We start from the raw sequence: 26665 nt of genomic DNA, 5'->3' as shown, positions 1-26665 counted from the left end.
CGTCAAACCAGGAACGACAAGCACTGAACTGATCGCAGATGCCGAGTAAGTCTGAAGCTACTCAGAAACTGCTAAGAGAGGTGTAATCGCAATATTGCGAATACGTCGTTCGCAATTTTAAGAAGCTAAGATTCACTCCCAGTAGGCGGCGACTTAGCGTGAGTAAATCTGCTAAAAGCAGCTTGCGAGCGAACAACTCGGAATGAGGGCCTATGTGTTTTACCAGCTGCCGTTCTGTTCTATTACTGCTATGCCATGTGCTGTGGGATAATATAATATTAATTGTCGTATGATTAGTCCTATTAGCGATACCCGCTGTGCTGTTATTGCATTATTATAGTTCTCCCACATATGTCCTTTTGTTTTATAACCTGGATGCTGTCCTGTTTGTTGTCAGTCTTCCCCAACAGATTCCCTATTGATACCACATACTGACATCCTCTGTGCTGTTGGAGTTTACATTATCTTCCTTTGTAGTACTGCACACCACTATGTTGCTATTCTGTTTCTGTAGGTAGTTACTTTGTTTCAAGGTCTTTGTTTCTAGTATAGCACACCCAGGATGCTGGGATTTATAGGGGTTAATCTGTTGCCTGTGTGCATTTAAAATATACTCCGCTCATTGTCTATGCCAGAGAGCGCCACACTGCTGTAGTCAGCACGGATGGTGTAATGGTGAGCATTACTGCCTCACAGCACTGAGGTCATGGGTTTAATCAGGGCCGTCTTAACAGCAGTGTAGGCCACTGGGCACAGGAGTGCACTGGGCCCCCTACCCATCCTTCAGCGGTAGGGGTGGGGGGTGCTATCAGTGATCGGTAGGGGGTGTTCTATCTACCGCTCAGCATGTAGGACTCGGAACAGAAATTTCTGCTAGTTACTCCTTTACTGCACAGATGGGGCTAAACTGTAGAAGGGGGCATTGGGCTGATTGAAGAAGCCCAGGTACATGACTTCCAGGGTGGTAGGGGGTGTTTAATACGTAGGGGAGGGGTGGACAGTGGAGTGGGCTTAATATTTATCATTTTCCAGTGGGAGGGCAGCTTGCTTGACTGCAGATATCTCAAGTTCCAGAAAACATATTTCTTAGCTTTGAATGGGATAAAAAAAACTATAGAGTTCCACCTTTCAGAAGGTTCTGGGGACTTGGGGATCAGAGTTCAGGAGCCAGAGCAATTCACCAACGAAAATCTAAAACTGCATATTAGGCGTGTGGAGCTGGAGCGGGGACCAGCTGCTTGATGGTTGATACAAGACAAGACAAGCTGCCAGTGTCCACCAAAAGGGGAGAGTCACAGCTTTTGGCTTATAACCTCAGAAAAAGAGCCCATTGAGCCCATACGAAAAGACGGTCCTGGGGTTTAATTTCCACCACGGCCCTAATTGTGTGGAGTTTGTATATTCTCCCTATACTTGCGTGGGTTTCCTCCGGGTACTCCGGTTTCCTCCCACAATCCAAAAATAATAAGAATTTACTTACCGATAATTCTATTTCTCATAGTCCGTAGTGGATGCTGGGGACTCCGTAAGGACCATGGGGAATAGCGGCTCCGCAGGAGACTGGGCACATCTAAAGAAAGCTTTAGGACTACCTGGTGTGCACTGGCTCCTCCCCCTATGACCCTCCTCCAAGCCTCAGTTAGGATACTGTGCCCGGACGAGCGTACACAATAAGGAAGGATTTTGAATCCCGGGTAAGACTCATACCAGCCACACCAATCACACCGTATAACCTGTGATCTGAACCCAGTTAACAGCATGATAACAGAGGAGCCTCTGAAAAGATGGCTCACAACAATAATAACCCGATTTTTGTAACAATAACTATGTACAAGTATTGCAGACAATCCGCACTTGGGATGGGCGCCCAGCATCCACTACGGACTATGAGAAATAGAATTATCGGTAAGTAAATTCTTATTTTCTCTAACGTCCTAAGTGGATGCTGGGGACTCCGTAAGGACCATGGGGATTATACCAAAGCTCCCAAACGGGCGGGAGAGTGCGGATGACTCTGCAGCACCAAATGAGAGAACTCCAGGTCCTCCTCAGCCAGGATATCAATTTTGTAGAATTTTACAAACGTATTTGCTCCTGACCAAGTAGCTGCTCGGCAAAGTTGTAAAGCCGAGACCCCTCGGGCAGCCGCCCAAGATGAGCCCACCTTCCTTGTGGAGTGGGCATTTACAGATTTTTGGCTGTGGCAGGCCTGCCACAGAATGTGCAAGCTGAATTGTACTACAAATCCAACGAGCAATAGTCTGCTTAGAAGCAGGAGCACCCAGCTTGTTGGGTGCACACAGGATAAACAGCGAGTCAGATTTCCTGACTCCAGCCGTCCTGGAAACATATATTTTCAGGGCACTGACAACGTCTAGCAACTTGGAGGCCTCCAAGTCCCTAGTAGCCGCAGGCACCACCAATAGGTTGGTTCAGGTGAAACGCTGAAACCACCTTGGGGAGAAACTGAGGACGAGTCCTCAATTCCGCCCTGTCCGAATGGAAAATCAGATAAGGGCTTTTTCAGGATAAAGCCACCAATTCTGACACGCGCCTGGCCCAGGCCAGGGCCAACAGCATGACCACTTTCCATGTGAGATATTTTAACTCCACAGATTTAAGTGGTTCAAACCAATGTGACTTTTGGAACCCAAAACTACATTGAGATCCCAAAGTGCCACTGGAGGCACAAAAGGAGGCTGTATATGCAGTACCCCTTTTACAAACGTCTGAACTTCAGGGACTGAAGCTAGTTCTTTTTGGAAGAAAATTGACAGGGCCGAAATTTGAACCTTAATGGACCCCAATTTCAGGCCCATAGACACTCCTGTTTGCAGGAAATGTAGGAATCGACCCAGTTGAATTTCCTCCGTCGGGCCTTACTGGCCTCGCATCACGCAACATATTTTCGCCAATTGCGGTGATAATGTTTTTGCGGTTACATCCTTCCTGGCTTTGATCAGGATAGGGATGACTTCATCCGGAATGCCTTTTTTCCTTCAGGATCCGGCGTTCAACCGCCATGCCGTCAAACGCAGCCGCGGTAAGTCTTGGAACAGACAGGGTCCTTGCTGGAGCAGGTCCCTTCTTAGAGGTAGAGGCCACGGATCCTCCGTGAGCATCTCTTGAAGTTCCGGTTACCAAGTCCTTCTTGGCCAATCCGGAACCACGAATATAGTGCTTACTCCTCTCCATTTTATCAATCTCAGTACCTTGGGTATGAGAGGCAGAGGAGGGAACACATACCCTGACTGGTACACCCACGGTGTTACCAGAGCGTCTACAGCTATTGCCTGAGGGTCCCTGGACCTGGCGCAATACCTGTCGAGTTTTTAATCATGTGGAAGACTTCTGGGTGAAGTCCCCACTCTCCCGGGTGGAGGTCGTGCTGAGGAAGTCTGCTTCCCAGTTGTCCACTCCCGGAATGAATACTGCGGACAGTGCTATCACATGATTTTCCGCCCAGCGAAGAATCCTTGCAGCTTCTGCCATTGCCCTCCTGCTTCTTGTGCCACCCTGTCTGTTTACGTGGGTGACTGCCGTGATGTTGTCCGACTGGATCAACACCGGCTGACCTTGAAGCAGAGGTCTTGCTAAGCTTAGAGCATTGTAAATGTCCCTTAGCTTCAGGATATTTATGTGAAGTGATGTCTCCAGGCTTGACCATAAGCCCTGGATATTCCTTCCCTGTGTGACTGCTCCCCAGCCTCGCAGGCTGGCATCCGTGGTCACCAGGACCCAGTCCTGAATGCCTAATCTGCGGCCCTCTAGAAGATGAGCACTCTGCAACCACCACAGGAGGGACACCCTTGTCCTTGGTGACAGGGTTATCCGCTGATGCATCTGAAGATGCGACTCGGACCATTTGTCCAGCAGGTCCCACTGGAAAGTTCTTGCGTGGAATCTGCCGAATGGGATTGCTTCGTAGGAAGCCACCATTTTACCCAGAACCCTTGTGCATTGATGCACTGAGACTTGGCTCGGTTTTAGGAGGTTCCTGACTAGCTCGGATAACTCCCTGGCTTTCTCCTCCGGGAGAAACACCTTTTTCTGGACTGTGTCCAGGATCATCCCTAGGAACAGAAGACACGTCGTCGGAACCAGGTGCGATTTTGGAATATTGAGAATCCAATCGTGCTGCCGCAACACTACCTGAGATAGTGCTACACCGACCTCCAACTGTTCCCTGGATCTTACCCTTATCAGGGAATTGTCCAAGGAAGGGATAACTAAAATTCACTTCCTTCGAAGGAATATCATCATTTCGGCCATTACCTTGGTAAAGACCCGGGGTGCCGTGTACCATCCATACGGCAGCGTCTGAACTGATAGTGACAGTTCTGTACCATAAACCTGAGGTACCCTTGGTGAGAAGGGTAAATTTTGACATGAAGGTAAGCATCCTTGATGTCCCGAGACATCATGTAGTCCCCTTCTTCCAGGTTCGCAATCACTGCTCTGAGTGACTCAATCTTGAATTTGAACCTCTGTACGTAAGTGTTCAAAGATTTTAGATTTAGAATCGGTCTCACCGAGCCGTCCGGCTTCGGTACCACAACAGTGTGGAATAATACCCCGTTCCCTGTTGCAGGAGGGGTATCTTGATTATCACCTGCTGGGAATACAGCTTGTGAATGGCTTCCAAAACTGTCTCCCTGTCAGAAGGAGACATCGGTAAAGCCGACTTTAGGAAACGGCGAGGGGGAGACGTCTCGAATTCTAATTTGTACCCCTGAGATATCACCTGAAGGATCCAGGGGTCTACTTGCGAGTGAGCCCACTGCGCGCTGAAATTCATTGAGACGGGCCCCCCACCGTGCCTGATTCTGCTTGTAAAGCCCCAGCGTATACTGAGGGCTTGGCAGAGGCGGGAGAGGGTTTCTGTTCCTGGGAACTGGCTGATTTCTGCAGCCTTTTTCCTCTCCCTCTGTCACGGGGCAGAAATGAGGAACCTTTTGCCCGCTTGTCCACGAAAAGACTGCGCCTGATAATACGGCGTCTTCTCATGTTGAGAGGCGACCTGGGGTACAAACGTGGAATTCCCAGCTGTTGCCGTGGCCACCAGGTCTGAAAGACCGACCCCAAATAACTCCTCCCTTAATAAAGCAATACTTCCAAATGCCGTTTGGAATACGCATCACCTGACCACTGACGTGTCCATAACCCTCTACTGGTAGAAATGGACAACGCGCTTAGACTTGATGCCAGTCGGCAAATATTCCGCTGTGCATCACGCATATATAGAAATGCATCTTTTAAATGCTCTATAGGCAAAAAATATACTGTCCCTATCTAGGGTATCAATATTTTCAGTCAGGGAATCCGACCACGCCAACCCAGCACTGCACATCCAGGCTGAGGCGATTGCTGGTCGCAGTATAACACCAGTATGTGTGTAAATACCTTTTAGGATACCCTCCTGCTTTCTATCAGCAGGATCCTTAAGGGCGGCCATCTCAGGCGAAGGTAGAGCCCTTACAAGCGTGTGAGCGCTTTATCCACCCTAGGGGGTGTTTCCCAACGCACCCTAACCTCTGGCGGGAAAGGATATAATGCCAATAACATTTTAGAAATTATCCGTTGTTATCGGGGGAAACCCACGCATCATCACACACCTCATTTAATTTCTCAGATTCAGGAAAACTACAGGTAGTTTTTCCTCACCGAACATAATACCCCTTTTTTGGTGGTACTCGTATTATCAGAAATGTGTAAAACATTTTTCATTGCCTCAATCATGTAACGTGTGGCCCTACTGGAAGTCACATTCGTCTCTTCACCGTCGACACTGGAGTCAGTATCCGTGTCGGCGTCTATATCTGCCATCTGAGGTAACGGGCGCTTTAGAGCCCCTGACGGCCTATGAGACGTCTGGACAGGCACAAGCTGAGTAGCCGGCTGTCTCATGTCAACCACTGTCTTTTATACAGAGCTAACACTGTCACGTAATTCCTTCCAACAGTTCATCCACTCAGGTGTCGACCCCCTAGGGGGTGACATCACTATTACAGGCAATCTGCTCCGTCTCCACATCATTTTTCTCCTCATACATGTCGACACAAAAGTACCGACATACAGCACACACACAGGGAATGCTCTGATAGAGGACAGGACCCCACTAGCCCTTTGGGGAGACAGAGGGAGAGTTTGCCAGCACACACCAGAGCGCTATATATATATATATATATATACACAGGGATAACCTTATATAAGTGTTTTTCCCCTTATAGCTGCTGTATAGTTAATACTGCGCCTAATTAGTGCCCCCCTCTCTTTTTTAACCCTTTCTGTAGTGTAGAGACTGCAGGGGAGAGCCAGGGGAGCTTCCCTCCAACGGAGCTGTGAGGGAAAATGGCGCCAGTGTGCTGAGGAGATAGGCTCCGCACCTTTTTCGCTGACTTTTCTCCTGCTTTTTTATGGATTCTGGCAGGGGTTAAATGCATCCATATAGCCCAGGAGCTATATGTGATGCATTTTTTTGCCATCCAAGGTGTTTTTATTGCGTCTCAGGGCGCTCCCCCCCAGCGCCCTGCACCCTCAGTGACCGAAGTGTGAAGTGTGCTGAGAGCAATGGCGCACAGCTGCAGTGCTGTGCGCTACCTTGTTGAAGACAGGACGTCTTCTGCCGCCGATTTTCCGGACCTCTTCTGCCTTCTGGCTCTGTAAGGGGGCCGGCGGCGCGGCTCTGGGACCCATCCAAGCTGGGCCTGTGATCGTCCCTCTGGATCTAATGTCCAGTAGCCTAAGAAGCCCAATCCACTCTGCACGCAGGTGAGTTCGCTTCTTCTCCCCTTAGTCCCTCGATGCAGTGAGCCTGTTGCCAGCAGGTCTCACTGAAAATAAAAAACCTAAACTAAAACTTTCACTAAGAAGCTCAGGAGAGCCCCTAGTGTGCACCCTTCTCGTTCGGGCACAGAGATCTTACTGAGGCTTGGAGGAGGGTCATAGGGGGAGGAGCCAGTGCACACCAGGTAGTCCTAAAGCTTTCTTTAGATGTGCCCAGTCTCCTGCGGAGCCGCTATTCCCCATGGTCCTTACGGAGTCCCCAGCATCCACTTAGGACGTTAGAGAAATACTGGTAGGTTAATTGGCTCCCAACAAAAATTAACCCTAGTGTGAATGTGTGTGTGTACATGTGATAGGGAATATAGAGTGTAAGCTCCACTGGGGCAGGGACTGATGTGAATGGGCAAATATTCTCTGTACACCGCTGTGGAATATGTGTGCACTATATAAATATCTGGTAGTAAATAATAGTCAGGAGGGGTCGCTGCCACACAAAGAGCTGCAGAGTATGGGGCGGGCGTAATCTCGGTGTGAGCAAGCAGAGTATGCCCACGTTGGAAGGACCTTGTACCGTAAAGTTCCGAGCTAGCCGCGCCGAGAGTGCTTGTTCGGCACAGATGTAGCCACGATGAGCATGGCTACATCTGTATTACAGTCACATTAACAAGGGGTTTGTTCATTCATAGACTCCCACATTGCACTGTTCATGTAAGTGAAGAGCGGGGGAAAAGGAGATTTTTGAGGGTAGGTGCTAGTCACACCATGCGTACTGGCTACACCCCCTATGCAGACCACACCCCCACAACACTGGTTACACCCCCACCTCAAGAGTCACAGCCTTGCTGTGCTATTCACACCCCCTGCAGCGGCACACAATAGGCCCTCACAAATTTCAGCTCCAGGCCCATGTGGACCTTAATCTGGCACTGCACCTTATACACACAGCCTGAAGGCAATTTTAGCCAATATTTTTTATAACTTTGTGCATTAAACAAAGTGTGTACAGTCACACAATTCACTTATGTTTCATATACACCTTATATACACAGCCTGAAGGTCATTTAATACAATATTTTTTCTAACTTTGTGTATTAAACAAAGTTTGTGTACATTGAGTCATAAAAAAACCAAAAGGTTTCACTATCTCAATTTCGCTCAAAAAAAAAAAATCAGTATTTCGGAATATTTGGATATGGGATACTCAACCTGTATTATTAATTTCAATCGGGGAAAAAAAACACACCACAAAACTACAAAATTGCATAGAAAAGGTGCATCAGTCAAGAATATTCTCTTTTCCCTTATCCCTAGATCATACATCCCATGTAATTGGCTTCCAACACCTTTTTTATTTGGGGCATTTACTTACTTAAAACTTTATATTGTTTATTACAATGTGGAATTTGTGGAACACAGTCACTTTCATAGGAACATCTCCATCCCTTTACTGTCTTCTAGCTACCCAGAGAAAGGAGCTTCCAGAAGTCTGTACTGTCTATGGACTATAGGGGTATATTCACGTAGAGGGATTCCATTAGTTTTACCAGCAGACGGGATGCCAGCTGTCCGCATCCCGACAGTGACATACCGCCTGCCAGAATGCCGGCAGCGGGGCGAGCGCTAAGAGTCCTCTTGCAGGCTCATTGGCTCGCTGCGCTCGACACAGGATCTATTCCCACTCTATGAGTGACGAGTGGGAATAGCCCTGGTGCACTGGGATTCTGTCTGTCGGCATTGTCGGCTGTCTGGATTTCAGCGTCGGTGTCCTGCACGCCTAGACCCCCGACAGCCGGCATTTTAACTGCAACCGATGTACAGTAAAGTTAGTACAATGGTAGCTTATGATTTAAACCACAGTGGTACAAAAAGAGTTACCGCCCCTTCTGAAAGCCCCACAACCAGCTGAGTGTGAGTTTTCCAGTTATCTTTAGCAGTGTGCATGCACAGTCACCCTCCCCTGATAGGAGGGCTCAGTCTATCCGAGTTACACTGAAGCCCAGAGAAGAGCATCCTCCCCACACTCCTATGCCTAAATTACAGAATCCTCCACAATGTGTCACATAATACATGGAATTTACATTAGAAATAAGGTAAGCTTTGAGTCCCTCCCCAGCTGGTTACCCAATACAAGTGCTGTGTATGGCCTAGCCATAGGATAACTTAAGAGGCAGACTGTGGACTTTCAGCTACCATGGAGCATCAAGTTCCCGTGTGCATTGTTTTCCTGTTTAGCTTATTTATTTACGTACTTAGGAGCTGCGGAACCCTTGTGATGCCAAATAAATAGACAATAATAATAATGCTCCACTGGCGATAGGCTTCCAGGATATGGGGTTGTGACTCCACAGCAATTTGGGTGTGCTGTGGGCAAGGTAAGAGGGGTTGTCTAGTTTCACAACAGGCAGCTGATGAGACACGTTGGGAGTTGAAACTGTTGGACCAAACGTGTCCAGGAAGCATAGCACATGGCATCTCCTAAAGATGCACATGGATATGCAGGCTACAATGTGCTGTTCTTTGCACCTTACAAGCCAAATACAGTGCCTTCTCCCAGCCATGTGCACTAGGCTGTGGCATTGCTTGCACTCTCTGATTAATGCCTTATGTGGCAGAGCATAATGTACTGGAAGCCCTGTAGCTACTCTCTGGCACTCAGTGGCACCAAGGGGGGGGGGGTACAAATTACCTGTGCCCAGGTCCATGCGCCCATTGCGATTAGGCCATGCCCTCTGAAAAGTACCTGGGACTAGCAAGGCTCTCTACTGCCCTGGCTGAGAGGCATGCCATGCTCATGTGAGTGGGTGCTTCTCATGTGCTAGACCCCCCCCAAAGAGGTGTGGCCATGCCTCCTGCATGCTGTGGTCACACCCCTCCAGGGAGGAAGGGGGACCAGAAAGTTGTTGTACCGGGGCCCAGGATTTCTCTTGACAGCCCTGCTGGCACACATGGTCTCAGCTGGCGTTATGTTTTCGTGCAGTAGCTGATAAACGTAGCTTTCACAGCTTAGTAAATTGTCCACACACTGCAATCCCAGCAGCCGCAGCTACTGACGGGGATGTGACAAACAGTGCCACGGGCAGGACCACATAAGAAATGAACGCCTCCTCTGCGGAAACCTTTTTAGCAAGCAGACTAAATCATACTTGCCTACCTGACCCTCTCCATGAGGGAGAAAATGCTCTGTTCCTGGACTTTCCTGGTAATGTATGATTGCCATCACCTGCGGTGAGCTAGGTAATTGATAAGAAATATGTTTCACCACAGGTGATGGCAATCATACATTACCAGGAAAGTCCAGGAACAGAGCATTTTCTCCCTCATGGAGAGGGTCAGGTAGGCAAGTATGGACTAAATGCTGCTGAAAAGGGATAAAATATATATATATATATATATATATATATATATATATATATATATATATATATAATACTGCTGATAACAGGACAACAAATATATGCTGAAGTCTAAAGAGTTCACGGATATAGTGAGCAGGGCCGGCTCTAGGCATGTTCGAATAGAGCGGCCGCGCAGGGCGCCACCCTTAATGGGCGCCGCGCGCTGGCGCCGCCATATTCGAAGCGAGCCGGCCCTGTGTGTGTGTGCAGCGCGTTGTCCCCGCCGTCCGTGTGTGCGGCGTGCGCTGCGCGGCGCCGGTGTCTAACGTCAGACGCCGGCGCCGCGCATAGCGCACACAAGTGGCCGCCCGCCCACCCGCACTCGGATCCTCACTCTCCCGCCCGCCAGCACTCACGCCAGCACTCCTCCTCCCTCTCTCAGACTCAGCGCCTCAGGTATTTGGTGGGGGGGGTCAAACATTTATGGATCGCACTGTGGGGGCATTTATCTGGCACACTGGGGGCATATCTGGCTCTGTGGGGGCATTTCTGGCACTGTGGGGGGCATATCTGGCTCATTGGGGGCATATCTGGCTCACTGGGGGCATATCTGGCACACTGGGGGCATATCTGGCTCTGTGGGGGCATTTATCTGGCCCTGTGTGGGGGCATTTCTGGCAATGTGGGGGCATTTCTGGCACCGTGGGGGCATATCTGGCACACTGGGGGGATTATCTGGCACACTGGGGGGATTATCTGGCACACTGGGGGCATATCTGGCACACTGGGGGCATATCTGGCACACTGGGGGCATATCTGGCACACTGGGGGCATATCTGGCACACTGGGGGCATATCTGGCTCTGTGGGGGCATTTCTGGCACTGTGGGGGGCATATCTGGCTCATTGGGGGCATATCTGGCACACTGGGGGCATATCTGGCACACTGGGGGCATATCTGGCACACTGGGGGCATATCTGGCTCTACTGGGGGCATATCTGGCTCTACTGGGGGCATATCTGGCTCTACTGGGGGCATATCTGGCACACTGGGGGCATATCTGGCACACTGGGGGCATATCTGGCACACTGGGGGCATATCTGGCACACTGGGGGCATTTCTGGCACTGTGGGGGGCATATCTGGCTCATTGGGGGCATATCTGGCACACTGGGGGCATATCTGGCACACTGGGGGCATATCTGGCTATGTGGGGGCATTTATCTGGCCCTGTGTGGGGGCATTTCTGGCAATGTGGGGGCATTTCTGGCAATGTGGGGGCATTTCTGGCACGCTGGGGGGATTATCTGGCACACTGGGGGGATTATCTGGCACACTGGGGGGATTATCTGGCACACTGGGGGGATTATCTGGCACACTGGGGGGGATTATCTGGCACACTGGGGGCATTTCTGGCACACTGGGGGCATATCTGGCACACTGGGGGCATATTTGGCACACTGGGGGCATATCTGGCTCTGTGGGGGCATTTATCTGGCCCTGTGTGGGGGCATATCTGGCACACTGGGGACATATCTGGCACACTGGGGGCATATCTGGCACACTGGGGGCATATCTGGCACACTGGGGGCATATCTGGCACACTGGGGGCATATCTGGCACACTGGGGGCATATCTGGCCCTGTGTGGGGGCATTTATCTGGCCCTGTGTGGGGGCATTTATCTGGCACACTGGGGGCATATCTGGCACTGTGGGGGCATATCTGGCTCTGTGGGGGCATTTATCTGGCCCTGTGTGGGGGCATATCTGGCCCTGTGTGGGGGCATATCTGGCCCTGTGTGGGGGCATATCTGGCCCTGTGTGGGGGCATATCTGGCCCTGTGTGGGGGCATTTATCTGGCCCTGTGTGGGGGCATTTATCTGGCCCTGTGTGGGGGCATTTATCTGGCCCTGTGTGGGGGCATTTATCTGGCCCTGTGTGGGGGCATTTCTGGCACTGTGGGGGCATTTCTGGCACTGTGGGGGCATTTCTGGCACTGTGGGGGCATTTCTGGCACTGTGGGGGCACTTATGCATCTGGCAATGTGGGCATTTATGTATCTGGCACTGGGGGCATATCTAGCCCTGTGGGGGCATATCTGGCTCTGTGGGGGCATTTATCTGGCCCTGTGTGGGGGCATATCTGGCTCTGTGGGGGCATTTATCTGGCCCTGTGTGGGGGCATTTATCTGGCCCTGTGTGGGGGCATTTATCTGGCCCTGTGTGGGGGCATTTATCTGGCCCTGTGTGGGGGCATTTCTGGCACTGTGGGGGCATTTCTGGCACTGTGGGGGCATTTCTGGAACTGTGGGGGCATTTCTGGCACTGTGGGGGCACTTATGCATCTGGCAATGTGGGCATTTATGTATCTGGCACTGGGGGCATATCTAGCCCTGTGGGGGCATATCTGGCACTGTGGGGGCAATTTTATATATGGCACTGTGGGGACATATCTGGCACTGTGTGGGCATTTTTATATCTGGCACTGTGGGGGCATTTATGTATCTGGCACTGTGGGGGCACTTATGTATCTGGCACTGTGGGGGCATTTATGTATCTGGCACTGTGGGGGGCATATCTACACTGTGGAGGCATTTATGTATCTGGCACTTTGGGGGCATTTATGTATCTGAACTGTGGGTGCATATCTGGCACTGTGTGGCCATTTATGTAGCTGGCACTGCTGGGGGGCATGTCACGTGTAGCTGGCACTGCTTGGGGGCATGTCACGTGTAGCTGGCACTGCTGGGGGGCATGTCACGTGTAGCTGGCACTGCTGGGGGGCATGTCATGTAGTGTTCCCGCTAGGCGTCTGTGGCTAGGCAATGTGTCTCAGTGCTCTCCCTGGTGCAATGTGTCTCAGTGCTGTGCCTGACGCAAAGTGTATAGGAGGTTCTACCTGGTGCAGTGTGTATTAGCTGCACTACTGTGTGGTGTAATGCAAATTGCCACTATTATGTGGCCACGTACCTTCCCCACGAAGTAACTCCCCTTAATTTTTGCTGCGCGCCTTCGGCGCGCACTGTCCATTCTTTGGCATATAGGTATGGGAACAACAAGCAGTATGTACATCATTTTGCCCTCCTAACTTAAAAAAGTGCCCTCCCTGTGATCAGCACCATGCCCTAAAAAGTGAACACTATCATGTGTAGCTGGCACTGCTGGGGGGCATGTCATGTGTAGCTGGCACTGCTGCGGGGCATGTTATGTGTAGCTGGCTAGCTGGCACTGCTGCGGGGCATGTCATGTGTAGCTGGCTAGCTGGCACTGCTGCGGGGCATGTCATGTGTAGCTGGCACTGCTGCGGGGCATGTCATGTCTATCTGGCACTGCACATTATGTGTATCTGGCACTATACTGGAGACATTGTGTGTAAGGAACACTACTGTGGCTATGTGTAAGGCGGCTAATTGTGTGAAAATGTGTTTATAGTTTGATGATATGAAGTTATGAGGCCACGCCCACTTTTCCAGAGGCCACACCCACTTTTCCGAGAGCGCGCGCCTGCGGCGCGCGCATAGGGGGGGGGGGGGCGCTTTTACATTTTCTCGCTCAGGGTGCTAGTAGGCCTGGAGCCGGCCCTGATAGTGAGACAACTGCAGGGGTAGGCGGTAAGTAGCCAGCCCACAGCCGCTCATATAGTGTGCTGGTGGAGGGCAGAAGGAACCTAATACGCCGCCATTGCAAGGTCGCATCCGCACACTTACCGAGCTGAGGGAGACTGCAGGGGCCGGGACATACCGTGCCTGGTGCAGAACCGTCCGCTGCATGGCTGCTCTAGCCCCATGCAACAAGCCTCTGGCGGCGGCCATCACTGTCACTTAGCAACGCGTGCTCTCGCTGTGCAGTGTGCCCTGCAGACCGAAGCAGGAAGTGTGCGTTCCAGCCGATGGCGGAAGTGTGCGTTCCACTCCTCCTTCTCATACATCCAATGAATGAGCAGCGAGTGTACGGCGCGTGAGTTTTTGCGTAGACGGTGAGTAAAATCTGTGTGTGAGATTGAGTGGTAGATTTATCTAAGGAAACGGAGAGAGGGAGTGATCGCCCCCCGTATCTCTGAGTGACTTCAATCAATCAGCCCTCTGCTGGTTGTAATCTCCGTATGCTTTGCCGGGAGCAAATCTCTTAGATTGATTACAATGTCTGCCACAGTCTGAATCTATCGATTGCCGAGCTTGTAATGCAGTGGCAGTCTGCTGCTGTCTGCAGCTCACCAGATAATGCTTGCATTGTTCAATGACAATTTGGAACTTGCAAAAAAGGAGGACTGATTAGTATACACAGCGTGGCCACTGGAAACTGCTAATGTATGCATATGGGAGAGAGTGTGAGGCTTGAGCAGCACAGGATGGTTCACACTGTTTGCAGTTCGTATATAATCACAGCCAAGTCCCAATGTGTGGCTCACTCACATGGCATGCTGGAATTAGTAGTTGCACTGCAGGTGACAATCCGCACATCACCTGTAGAGCAGCCAGTAGCAGTTATTTCTAAGCTCTGATTAATTACTGTGTAATTGATGACAATAAATATCTAATAAGTGTTAAATGTAACTATTTAAGAATAATAACTTGTTTTTAAAACGTGATTTTAATATTTTACTTAATGATTTACCACAAGTTGTTACTTTATTAGAAATGCAGTTTTCATCAGCTCCAAGTACAGCACCTTTAATCCTTTGCACTGCTGACAAGCAAAGGTTACATCCAGTTATAGGTATATGCAGGGGGGGGGTCAAAGGGGACACCTGTATCGGGCTACAAGGATACGCTACTTAGTTCCACGGCAGCGATGTGAGCCACCTTGTCCAAAAAGGAGAGCGAGCTGTAGGTGTGGACGCAGTCTCAGGAGGATATTCTATTGTTTGGAAAGTCAGTTGGGAAGTCTGTTTTTTACTATCTAATAGAAAAAAAACAGACACCCAACCGACTTTTCAAACAATTAATTTCCCCCCAGTGACTGTGCGGCACAAGTATATGCAGGTCCAGCTCTGTTGCAAGCATTTAAGGGATTTGGCAGCAGCTACGCTGGCCAGGATTCCCGTGCCTCTTCTGGTGGGGTGTGAGGGCCGCATGGTACCTGCTGTGCAGTGTTTGGGTCTGGATACTGGGTAGTACAGCGCAAGTGTGTCTCTCACCGGGGTAAGAATGCTTTGGTGAAGGGATGCAGGGTTTGGGATGGGGTGGGGGAGCTGGGAATGCAGCATGGAGTCATTGGGGAGAGACAGACTGTGGGATGAAGGAGAGATTGAGATACAGACTGGTGTTTGTGGGGGAGAAGGAGAGATATATAAATATGTGTATAAATATTATACACACACACATATATATATATATATATATATATATGTGTGTGTATATATATATATATATATATATGTGTGTGTGTATATGTATGTGTGTGTGTATATATATATATATATATATATGTATGTATGTGTTCCAGTTTCTTATACAGCGCAACAAATTCCGTTGCACTTTAATATATATGTATAAACCTGAGGTGCCCTGGGTATATGAATAGTTTCAGTATTTCTATGAAATTCAGCTACAGTACACACAGTAGAATGCTGAAACTGTGGAAGCCCATTTGGATGAGATTGTCAGACTAGTGTGGCGTTGGAGATTGCAGAAAACATTACTGCAACATGGGAATAATTTCATGTTGCTTTGGTGCCAAACATGGAATTTATTGCCATAGAGAGGCACCATACCTCCCAACTGTCCCGATTTTCGTGACTGTCCTGCTGTCCCACCCACGGGCCACAGTGTCCCGCGGTGAGGGGGGGAGGGGTGAGTTGGGAGGCTCCAGTCAGTCACTGCTCTGACTAGCAGCGGTGAATAGACGCTAGAGACGAAGGGACAGGGGGCATGCCAGCAGCTCATAGAGCGCTGGCCATGCTCCTATAGTGATGAAAAATGGGGGGTACTCCTTCCAAGCCACGACCCCTTTTCTATAGGTCACACCCGCTGCGCCGAACTTTCCTTCTTCCACTTCTCCCAATGTTGGGAGGTATGAGGCACTAATGTGGGGTTTTGTCCTGGACAAACTTCATAATATAAGCAATAATCAAACTGAATACATAGGGGTATATGCAATTAAAGTAGAAACCTGCCGTCTTGTCGGAAAGACGGCAGATTTCGACTTTTTCTGTTCGGAAGGGGTTCCAACCTATTTAATCCCACACAGATTTTTCCGCCAAGTCTGGCATTTCGACTTGTCGGAAAGTGCGTGGATCGGCGGAATAGCCACCGATCTGCGTGCTTCTGTCAGAAACGGGACCAAATTCGACAGTTTTTGGTCCCATTTTCGACAATCTCAATCCGACTTAAAAAAAAAAAGTTGGATTGAGGCGATGAGATGGGGGAGTATGGCGGCGGGCTATAGAGGCAGCAGAGCATAGGTAACTCTATAGCAGGGTGTCCCCTCCCCCCCCCCCCCCACCCGCAGCCGGGCTCCTTACTACCGAAATCGCTCCCCGCCGCCACTGACAGCACTCCCCGCCACCACAGACAGCAGCAGGACGGGACACCGGGAATGGCCAAATCCGGCAGTCGGATTTGGCTGCTCATTGAATAGGGCTTGTCGGATCCATTCTGACAAATGCAAGTCGGAATGAATCAGACTTTAATTGAATATACCCCATAGTTATTAACATACTATATGCAAACTAGTGTCTGTGATGCACATGACTGTGCCCGGGGATGCTTATAACACTGGCTGCGGAGCAGAGCAGTCTTGTTTGGCGCTGCAGTCAAGCATGTTAAAGTACAGATCTGGAAGTAGACTATAGATCTTTGTATTCTGGGCATTATTCAGCTTCAGTTGCAAAATCGCAAATCAGGCGATTTTCAGCGGACTGCGAATGCATTGCGCGTAGGCTAAATTGCGATCACAATTTAGTGAAATTGCATCGGTTGGCTTCTTTTACCTTTCTGGGCGGCTCTTCCCATGTGAATTTTAGAAAGCAGGATTGAGAAAATCTTTGTCTCAATAGTGATCCAAGCTGAATGAGGTCCTCTGTTTCTCTGTGAATGTTGATAGATGGGTAAACTTAAGGAGCAGCATGACTTGCCTGTAACACACCCCAACAGTTAAACTAAAGGTAGCATAGCACATGGCCAAAAGTAATACATGAGCTCACATTACCTAGTAACTACTTTCTTTACCTGTAGTAATAGTTAATTTCTCCTGCAGTGTCCACAGGTTATCCACAGGATAAACATTGGGATATGAGGTAGCGACAGTGAATTAGCACCAACGATCAAAGCTTTTGGCCTCCCAGAATGCAATGGGCCAGTCCCCTATATCCCCGCCTCCTGGCTCAAGCAATTCAGTTTTTTGTTTGGTGCGGCAGGAGCCGGACCATTGTCAGTGGGCTGCTGGTTTTTAGCAGCCATAAGCTTTTTATTATTTTATGTTTATAGTCTTACTCTTTTTCTCTGGCAGGGTCCACATGTTATCCACGGGATAACATTGGGATATGATGACGCAACAGCAGATTTGCACCAAACGGTCAAAGCTTTCTGCCACCCAGCATGCAACGGGCCCATGCATATGGGGAGAAGGCATCAGTTCTGCTTAGTAGGAGAACACCGACACAGCCGCACTGTTTCGGGAGGAGACTACCGAACAGTAGCTGACGCGGCTGCCACCACGGGTGCACCAGCGCTAGGCCTTAGGCATCATAGGCTCCAGGGGTAGTATGAGGCCACGATCCCTAGGGTTGATGTCAGCAGTGGGGAGTCAGACGCTCCCTTGGTCATCCCTCCCCCCCGGTCCATGACCAGTTTCCATCCGAGTCTCCCGCCATTAACTGAGTTCCTGTTTCCGTCTGAGACGCTGTGTATTTAAAGGGACCCATTCGCAGCATAGGCGGCTGTGTGACTGGTGCGTCAGTGTTCACTTGGGCAACTGTTCACTGTAAGTTCACGTAGCGGTTGTGTAGACTATTAGCGCCTGGATCCACTCAGCGTTCGCTAATGTATTGAACGATCCTTGAAGCAGGGTAAAGTCTCCCTGTATCCCACTCTCCTGATTCGGGTGATACAGTACTAAGGGGGACATTTACTAAGCAATGATAAGAGCAGAGAAGTGAGCCATTGGAGAAGTTGCCCCATCAACCAATCAGCAGCTCTGTATAATTTTATAGTATGTAAATTCTAGATTTTACTTCAGTGCTGATTGGTTGCCATGGACAACTTCTCTACTGGCTCACTTCTCCGCTCTTATCACTGCTTAGTAAATGTCCCCCTAAGTCTCTATCTACCTGTGAGTACGAACAGTTGGATAAGTGCCTAATGCATACGAGTCTGATAACTATTGCTGCTGATTTCTTTCGCTGTGCGACTGAATACGTTTAAAAAACTCCTATATAAGGTAATGCAGTAATATGTTCTCCTACATACTTGAAATGTATTTGTAGTTGATTATGTGCTCATATTGCATATTGTATTAATGTATAACCTGTGACTAATTGCTAACTTTACTATAATTCTGTCAGTTTTTCTGTGTATTCTGATCCTCAGTGTTGGTGCAAAGCAGGGTAGGGTCGGATTGTATGTCACTTTAACAAATTTTAAAGTGATTACAGTCATAAATTGTGTAGCAACATTGTATAGGTGTGTGATTCATTTATCTTGTCTAAGAGCAGCAATGGTGAGGAAAATACACTTTCCACAGCAGCACCAACAATCTTTCATGTTGTCTTGCACAGACATTCAGGACCAGTTCTAGTCCTTTTTGCGCCCCGTGTGGGACATTGGGGCGTGGCTTCATACAGGGGGCGTGGTCAGTTACGCCCCCTGTACAGTAGAGTAGCGCCGCTGAAATGCTGTGCGGTGCGCAACGACGTCATTGCGCACCGCACAGCAAAGGTCCTCTCCACGAAGGGAAACTAGATGGAAGTAGAGGCGTGGCTTCATACAGGGGGCGTGGTAAGTTACGCCCCCTGTACAGTAGAGTAGCGCCGCTGAAATGCTGTGCGGTGCGCGATGACGTCATTGCGCACCGCACAGCAAAGGTCCTCTCCATGAAGGGAAACTAGATGGAAGTAGGGGTGTGGCTTCATACAGGGGGCGTGGTCAGTTACGCCCCCTGTACAGTAGAGTAGCGCCGCTGAAATGCTAGCGTCTAGTTCCCTTTGTGGAGAGGACCTTTGCTGTGCGGTGATGACGTCATCGCGCACCGCACAGGAAAGGTCCTCTCCACGAAGGGAAACTAGACGCGTAGAGTCTAGTTCCCTTCACAGCGGGACCAGCGGGGGGGCACAGCGGGCAGCGGGGGGCACAGCAGTAGCGGATCTTGCCATGGTGCGGCGCCTTTCGGATGGCGCCGGCGCCCTCCGGAAGGCGACGCCCCGGGCAAAAGTCCTGCTTGCCCGTGGCAAGATCCGCTACTGCAGACATTATCCAGTATAGCTGAGCGGATAATGCCAGCTCCTATACCAGGGATAGGTTACCCTATTATCCCTTACATGCAACATTCCACCTGGGGTTTATCACATCCAGTACAGGAATCTGCAGCCTTTCAACAAAAACAGGCTGAAAGGCAGATGGAAAGTAAATCGCATAGACCTGAAACAACACCTTCACAGTCGCTGTCCGGAGATCCCCGACGCCGGCGGCCGACGCACCTGCGCATTGCAGAGCATACGTATGCGCAGTTCAGACCCGATCGCACCACTGCAAAAAAAGCTAGGGTGCTATTGGGTCTGAATGACCCCCCCAAGTACTAAAAGGATCTTTGAGGGGAACAAGCAGTACATGGACTTGTAACATCTATTTTTAAACATAAAGAAACAGAGAGAAATTTGGTGGTCATACTTGAAATCAGCATGCCAAAAACCATAAGAATCAGTCACCAAATTGCAGATGACCCCAATTTTTCAGGCCTGTAATGACTGCATTATATCTGGCTACTAATTCACCTACCCTTTGGTGCTTTCACCATTTCTCCCACAAATTTTATACAGAAAGGGCTCTGCTGGAAATGAAGCTAATGAACCCAGCACATACGGGGCTGAAATGCTAACCACCGTTATACCTTATTACTGTTACACCTTGCATGTTTTTTATTTAGCCAGTTTCTTTAAAAAAAATTACTAATTATTATATAGCTCTGGGCCTCCTTCAGAAGACAGGTTACCTAGCGTCATTTCATTGAGTGTTATAGACTATACATCAGGCATCTATCGGTACAATTCCTCATTCTGACCATACCAATCTCGATTCGCTGATTACGGCCCAAAAATGATTGGAATCAGCAAGTTGGGGATTGTTAGCCTTCTGGATTTCTATGACCCCTAAGAAATTGTAGATTAGCAGGTCAGTATTGGGGAATCGCCACTTTTACATATTGCCCACTTCAGTAGGCTGACTAGGTTCCATGGCGATATTAAAGACTTGCGGCCTAATTCAGCATGGATTGTTAATCTGAGTAATTGCAGTTGTCTGCAAGTAGAAAGGCGCTGCCCTGACAGAAAGAAAAAATGCCCGCTGCAAATTTGCAAATGCATCGCAGATTGTTATACAGTCGCAGAGGCATACGCAAATCCCAGAATATCGAAGAATCTTTGCCGTCTGAGCAAATGTGAGTAGCTCTGAAGCTGCCACTAATCTGCGACGGAGACGGCCTGGAAGTGGTCTGCGCTTACGTCAGAGAGCCTCCAAAAAAAAAACGCCTGGGCGCGCTTGCGGTTTTCTGACACACCCAAAAAGCAGCAGGTTTCCGCCCAGAAACACCGGCTTCCTGTCATTTAAATAGCGGCTACACTGCATTTACGATCTGTACGCATTTTCTGTCAGTATTACCCCACGCGCGTGCTCAGTGCGAACGCTACACATGTTCATTCATTTGATAATCGCTCAATTTGCAAATTCTCTAATTAGCGATCCATGCTGACTTAGGCCCTTGGTTAGCAATGTTTATCGAGATTGTATATTATTTTGTTATTCTGTCACACTATGCCCGCCCTCCATAAATAATCCCTACTGTTTGAGACAATTTAGTATTCTAATTGGGCTCATATTTATTAAAGGGATATAAAGTACACCCTACTTGTAGTGGGATCCGCCATATTGGTTTTCCTGGACATGGACATTAAAATATTACCCATAACTTCTGATTATTATCATTATAGTGACACAATGCACACCTGGCATCAGCAGGCAATCACTTGATCAATGCATTTCTAAACGTTTAGAACGTATGTGATGTCCATGTCCCTTTTTTTTCTACTTGTACCACAGATGGCGGCGCTTGACCGGGAGGTAACTGCTCGCGTTGTTCTGCAGCAGTGTTTACGTGCCAAGCTGCAGGTCAAACCTCAGGGTAAAGACTCTGATGCTGAATGGGTGGAGGTAGGTGGTTGTCAGAGACCGGAAGGCCTTAATCAGTGTCTTCTAGTTGCATGGAGGGGATGTAAGATTGGTGTTACTGTATTTTTGGTAACTGCGCACATTATATGCTGCAGTTACCGCTTCCCTGCATGTAATAATGCAGAGAAGTCATCAGAATGACATGGGTGCTGTACTTAGGGAGCTGAAGTGGTGTTCCAAGTTGTGGCGCTGACTTCCGACAACTGCAGATATCGATTTTGACCCCTGCACCGGTCGTTGCCGCATTCACACAGCACTGTCTCTTGCTTTTGGGTCTGACAGCCAGAGATTGTGCATATAAAAAACAATATATATATATATATTTTTTTATTTCAAAATAGCCGCGGGCGCTGCTGGAACGTTTTGACCGGCGTGTGAGCAGACTGATTGCAAACGCCGGTCAAAGCAGCAGCAAGAGGGAGAGCGGACTTTGGCCCTCATTCCAAATTGATCGCTCGCTAGCTATTTTTTGCAGAGCAGTGATCAGATAGTCGCCGCCTACGGGGGAGTGTATTTTCGCTTTGCAAGTGTGTGAACACCTGTGCAGCCGAGCAGAACGAAAACGTTTTTTGCAGTTTCTGAGTAGCTCTGGACTTACTTAGCCCTTGCGATCACTTCAGCCTGTCCGGTCCCGTAATTGACGTCAGACACCCACCCTGTAAACGCCTGGACTCTCCTGCGTTTTCCCTACCACTCCCAGAAAACGGTCAGTTGACACCCATAAACGCCCTCTTCCTGTCAATCTCCTTTGCGATCGGTTGTGCGAATGGATTCGTCGCTAGAAGCATTGCACAGCAACGATGCTGTTTGTACCCATACGACGCAGGTGCGCATTGCGGTGCATATGCATGCGCAGTAGTAACCTGATCGCTGCGCTGCGAAAAAAAAAATCAACTCGGAATGAGGGCCTTTGCCAGACAGATGAGCTAACACTCTCCCTCTTCAGTGACTGCTTGTATGATACATTCTATCTGTAAATGGTCCTTCTTCATCTCGATAATGGCCGAAGCAGGTCCACACAATTACTGATCGCAGCATATTCATACATCACATGGTGCTATAGAACTATTCTCTATAAGGCATTTTTTGTACAGTTAAAGTATAACAATCTCTTTTTTCTCTCTTTGCAGATACAAAGGGGTATGGTTATATATGTATGCTTTTTTAAAGGATCAGACAAAAATGATATCCCTAAAATAGGTAAGTAAATAGCTCCAACGATGGGTTTTAATGACTAGGACAAAAAAGAAAATTTTCATTTTGGGGGGCCAAAAATCCTCCGACATTCATACACTTGTACATTAAGCTGTGTACACACGGTGAGATTTTGACTATCTCCAATTTTGACTTTGCGATTTCCCCTGAACTCCCCGGAGCCGTGAACCACTGATATTGACTATCTTTACGTGAGATTTTGACTATGGGGGTCATTCCGACCTGTTCGCACACAGCGGTTCTTCGCTGCTGTGCAAACGGGTTGGAACTGCGCATGCGTGGCGACCGCAATCCAGCATGCGCGTGTTACCCAGTGACAGCCGTTGCCGGAAGACGACCAGAAGAGAGAAGAAAGTGATCGCTGGCGCTATCGCAAGAAGATTAACAGTGGGAAGTGTTCTGGGGTGGATACTCACCGTTTTCCGGGCGTGGAGATCCGAACGCAGGCGTGTCCAGGCGTTTGGAGGGCAGATGTCTGACGTCAATCCCGGGACCTTCGTCGCTGGATCCGTCGCACAGGGTAAGTAAGTCTGACCCTGGTCTTGTTTTGCAGGAAACATTTTTAGCATAGCAGGGCTGCACAAGCGATCGCAGCTCTGCTATGCTAAAATACACTCCCACATAGGCGGCGTCAAGTTGATCGCACGAGCAGCAAAAAGTTGCTACATGCGATCAACTTGGAATGAGGGCCTATACTATGTACTAGATTGTACACAATATAGTGAAGATTGACTTCAGGTGCATACACACGCAATGCAATGTAACCATACAATTTTGACTAATCTTAAGAAAAGTTAGTGCAAATCACACCGTGTGTACACAGCTTGCGATACCGATGTGAGCTCCGATGGGGTCGGTATCGTAAGGCTAGATAGACTGTGCAGGAAAGTCACTCTTGACTATATTGTGTACAATCTAGTACATACTGTAGTATAGCCAAAACTGTACATAGTCAAAATCTTACATAAAGGTAGTCAGTATTGGGGGTTCAGGGCTCCGGGAAGTTCAGGAGAAATCGCGAAGTCAAAATCTCACCGTGTGTATGCACCTTTACCTGCACAGTCTATCTTGTCTTGCGATACCAACCCCACGGGATCACATCGGTATCACAGCTGACTAAACAGCGTGCGATATGCACTAACTTTCCTTGCGATTTTGACTATATAGTCAAAATCGAAAGGCTACATCTCACTGTGTGTACACACCTTAAGTGTAAACTAGGTGTGACCTATAAATCTAGAATACTGGGACATACTGTATTATACACACACACACTCTGCAAATGTATCACCAGTAGTTGCAGGTTGAGTACGTTTCCTATCCTCTGCATCATCATTGCCATCTGCATTGCCTTCACAGGAAAATGCAGAATTCAAAAGTTAGGGATCATTTAGAGATCTGTGTTCCCTTTAATTGAATGCAGTATATTTTTTATTGCTGCCTGAAAGAACGTTTGCAGGCAGTAAACTCATAGACGGCTGTTCTAGTTGCGATGATTGCCAGTAATGATAAAATCAGAACAAACTGTACATATGTTCTTATAGTATATAATGTTACTTGTTGAGCACATTTAGAAGCTTTGGGGGTGATTCAGACCTGATCGCATAGCGGGCGATCAGCAATAGACTGCGTATGCCCCGCATACGCAAATGCACCGGCCAACAACAACGGTCATCGCCGGTGAGCAACAGGATGGTGTGAAAATTTAATTTGCACAGTGATTGACAGGAAGAGGACGTCTGTGGGTGGTAACTGAGCGTTTATGGGGAGTGTCCAGAAAAACACAGGTGTTCCCAAGCATTTTCAGGGAGGGTGTCTGACATCAGCTCTGGCCCCGATCAGCCTGTTCTCATTGCACTGACTGCACACAGTGGATTTTTGCAGCTCGGCGTACACATGGGATCGCACACTTGCACGGCAAATTTACACTCCTGCTGGAGGCAGCGACTATCTCAATGCAGGACAGCCTAGGCCATAGCTACCATAGGTGCAGGCAGTGTAGCTGCTATGGGGCCCAGAGCTGAGAAGGGCCCACCTTCCCTGTCACAGTTCCATGTGTTATATACAGCTTTCGCCATTGGGTGGTACGTAGGAGTCCTTTCAAACTTTTTCCTTGGGGCCTGCAATATATCTAGGTATGCCCCTGGATCTGCTCATTGTAGTGTGGTATAAAATGAACTGGAGGGCATTATAATGTTATAATATGAACCGTGGCGCTTTTATGAGGCACAATATGAATGGGGAGCACTATATATTATAATGTGAATTGGGGGTACTGTGCGGCATAATGTGTACTGGCAGCTCTGAAATGTGACATAGGGTGAACTTAAGCACTACTACGAGTCATAAAAGAACCTAGGGCACTACTATGGGCATAACATTAAATAAGGCTCTACTATGCTTCAGAAAATGAGCTAGGGCACTATTATAGGGCATAACATTAACAACTGCTGCAGAGAAATGTCTTTAGAAGCATTGGGACGGGGGCCCCTTCAAAATATTGCTTTGGGTCCCAAAAAGTTCTGGCTATGCCCCTGAGGACAGCAAAGTTAACAGCCCAGCAATCAGGTCTAAATTACCTCCTTTAAGTTGTGCATACACTGTACAATTATGTGGCAGATCATCTGCCAGATCTGGCTGGTTGAAATTAAAATCTAGCAATGGATGAGAGCAAATGACAATTGACCATTTGCTACCAAACACTGGAAATGGACAAAACCTGTTTAAATATGTTATAATGGGCCTTTTTTTTTTTTTTGCAGTGAGCGCTCTCCTGAATGTGAAACTGAGTGAGTCAGATACTGGGAAGCATGTGTCCATTGCAGAACTCCCAGGAGATGTCCTTGTTGTCCCTCAGGCTACACTTGGTGGAAAGGCAAAGGGCCGTTGTATGCAGTACCATTCAAACGCGGGCAAGGAGCTAGGCATGGAGTTGTATGCTCTTTTTATAGCTCAGTGCCAGCAGGAATTAGAGTCTCACCCCAAATGGGCGGAGGCTGGATCTGCGCTGCGCTATGGAACTTATGGAAACAGACAAGTTTTGCAGCTGGACACTAATGGACCCTACACACACTTACTAGAATTCTGAGCTCTTCATATAATTCTAATCACAGGACAAGGACAGCACTTCCTTTATTTAACACGAGACAGAGGTGATTATTGTAAAGGCAATTATTAAATACATTTCTAAACAGACTGACTTTTATAGTATTTGACGTCTCCTATTTCCTCCTCTATGTGAAGATTGAGTGACCTGTTGTATATCTACAATTCAGATTAGGCTTCAGGCTTGGATTATTTAACCATATGGCTGTCTGCAGTGTTACAGAAATGACACCAATGAATATGAGCAGAGGCAGAACTACCATTGGTGCAGCAGGTGCATTGAACTGGGGCCATGTGGATTAAGGGGCCCACTGTAGTCCAGACCAGCAATGAGTTATCCCCTGCCCCTTTCAGGGACAGAACAGAGGCTGTTGTGCACCTGCCCCCCACCAAGGTACAATGCCCCCTGTTATCCACACTACACAGGACACTGTGCTTGTACCCCTGTCACCCACTGTCTTTCCCTGTCACCCACTGCCTCCCCGTCATCCCCTGCATTCTGCTGTCACCCTCTGCCTCCTCTCCCCTTCCGTTGTCACCCTCTGTATTCCGCTGTCACCCACTGCCTCCCCCTGCCATACGTGTTATGTGTGCAGTAGCTGCAAATCTGTCAGTCCTGCGGTCCAGGCAAATCCACTCCGGTCCAGGCAAATTCAAGTCCAGTTATGTCTAATCCGGTCCAGTCTTCCACCTCAATCCAGGAAGTGAATCCGGTCAGATTTTGCACAGCAAAGTGAAAGTCTGTGAAGATATGCTTAATCTTTTGTCACAAGTCTTCCTATGTCTTACAATTCGTGTAGATACTCTGCAGCAACAGATTCCTGCATGCAAAAAAAATTTCAAATC

General features: G+C 48.6%; 2 protein-coding genes across 7 annotated transcripts in view; one reads left to right on the top strand and one right to left on the bottom strand.

Moving 5' to 3' along the window:
* The window catches only part of NUBPL (NUBP iron-sulfur cluster assembly factor, mitochondrial), a 58908-nt gene extending 44975 nt beyond the window's left edge, over positions 1-13933 (bottom strand). The window contains exon 1 of the mRNA XM_063947465.1: positions 13829-13933. Coding sequence (XP_063803535.1) covers positions 13829-13933 — 105 coding nt within the window. The remainder of the gene's footprint in view (positions 1-13828) is intronic.
* On the top strand, positions 13647-25909 carry DTD2 (D-aminoacyl-tRNA deacylase 2). Of its 6 annotated transcripts, none has more exons than XM_063947470.1 (4): positions 13647-13732; positions 21371-21481; positions 22630-22699; positions 25477-25909. In XM_063947470.1, the coding sequence occupies exons 2-4, from the start codon at positions 21371-21373 to the stop codon at positions 25800-25802; spliced, it is 507 nt and encodes a 168-aa protein (XP_063803540.1). In that variant the 5' UTR covers positions 13647-13732; the 3' UTR covers positions 25803-25909. The 6 variants fall into 6 exon arrangements, with proteins under 6 accessions (XP_063803540.1, XP_063803537.1, XP_063803538.1 ...); XM_063947467.1 differs by lacking the exon at positions 13647-13732 and adding an exon at positions 14001-14097; XM_063947468.1 differs by lacking the exon at positions 13647-13732 and adding an exon at positions 14123-14428.
* Positions 25910-26665: the final 756 nt, after the last annotated feature.

Source organism: Pseudophryne corroboree, chromosome 12, assembly GCF_028390025.1.
Source record: "Pseudophryne corroboree isolate aPseCor3 chromosome 12, aPseCor3.hap2, whole genome shotgun sequence".
NCBI classification, from domain to species: domain Eukaryota; kingdom Metazoa; phylum Chordata; class Amphibia; order Anura; family Myobatrachidae; genus Pseudophryne; species Pseudophryne corroboree.
This window is presented reverse-complemented; position numbering and strand designations above follow the sequence as displayed.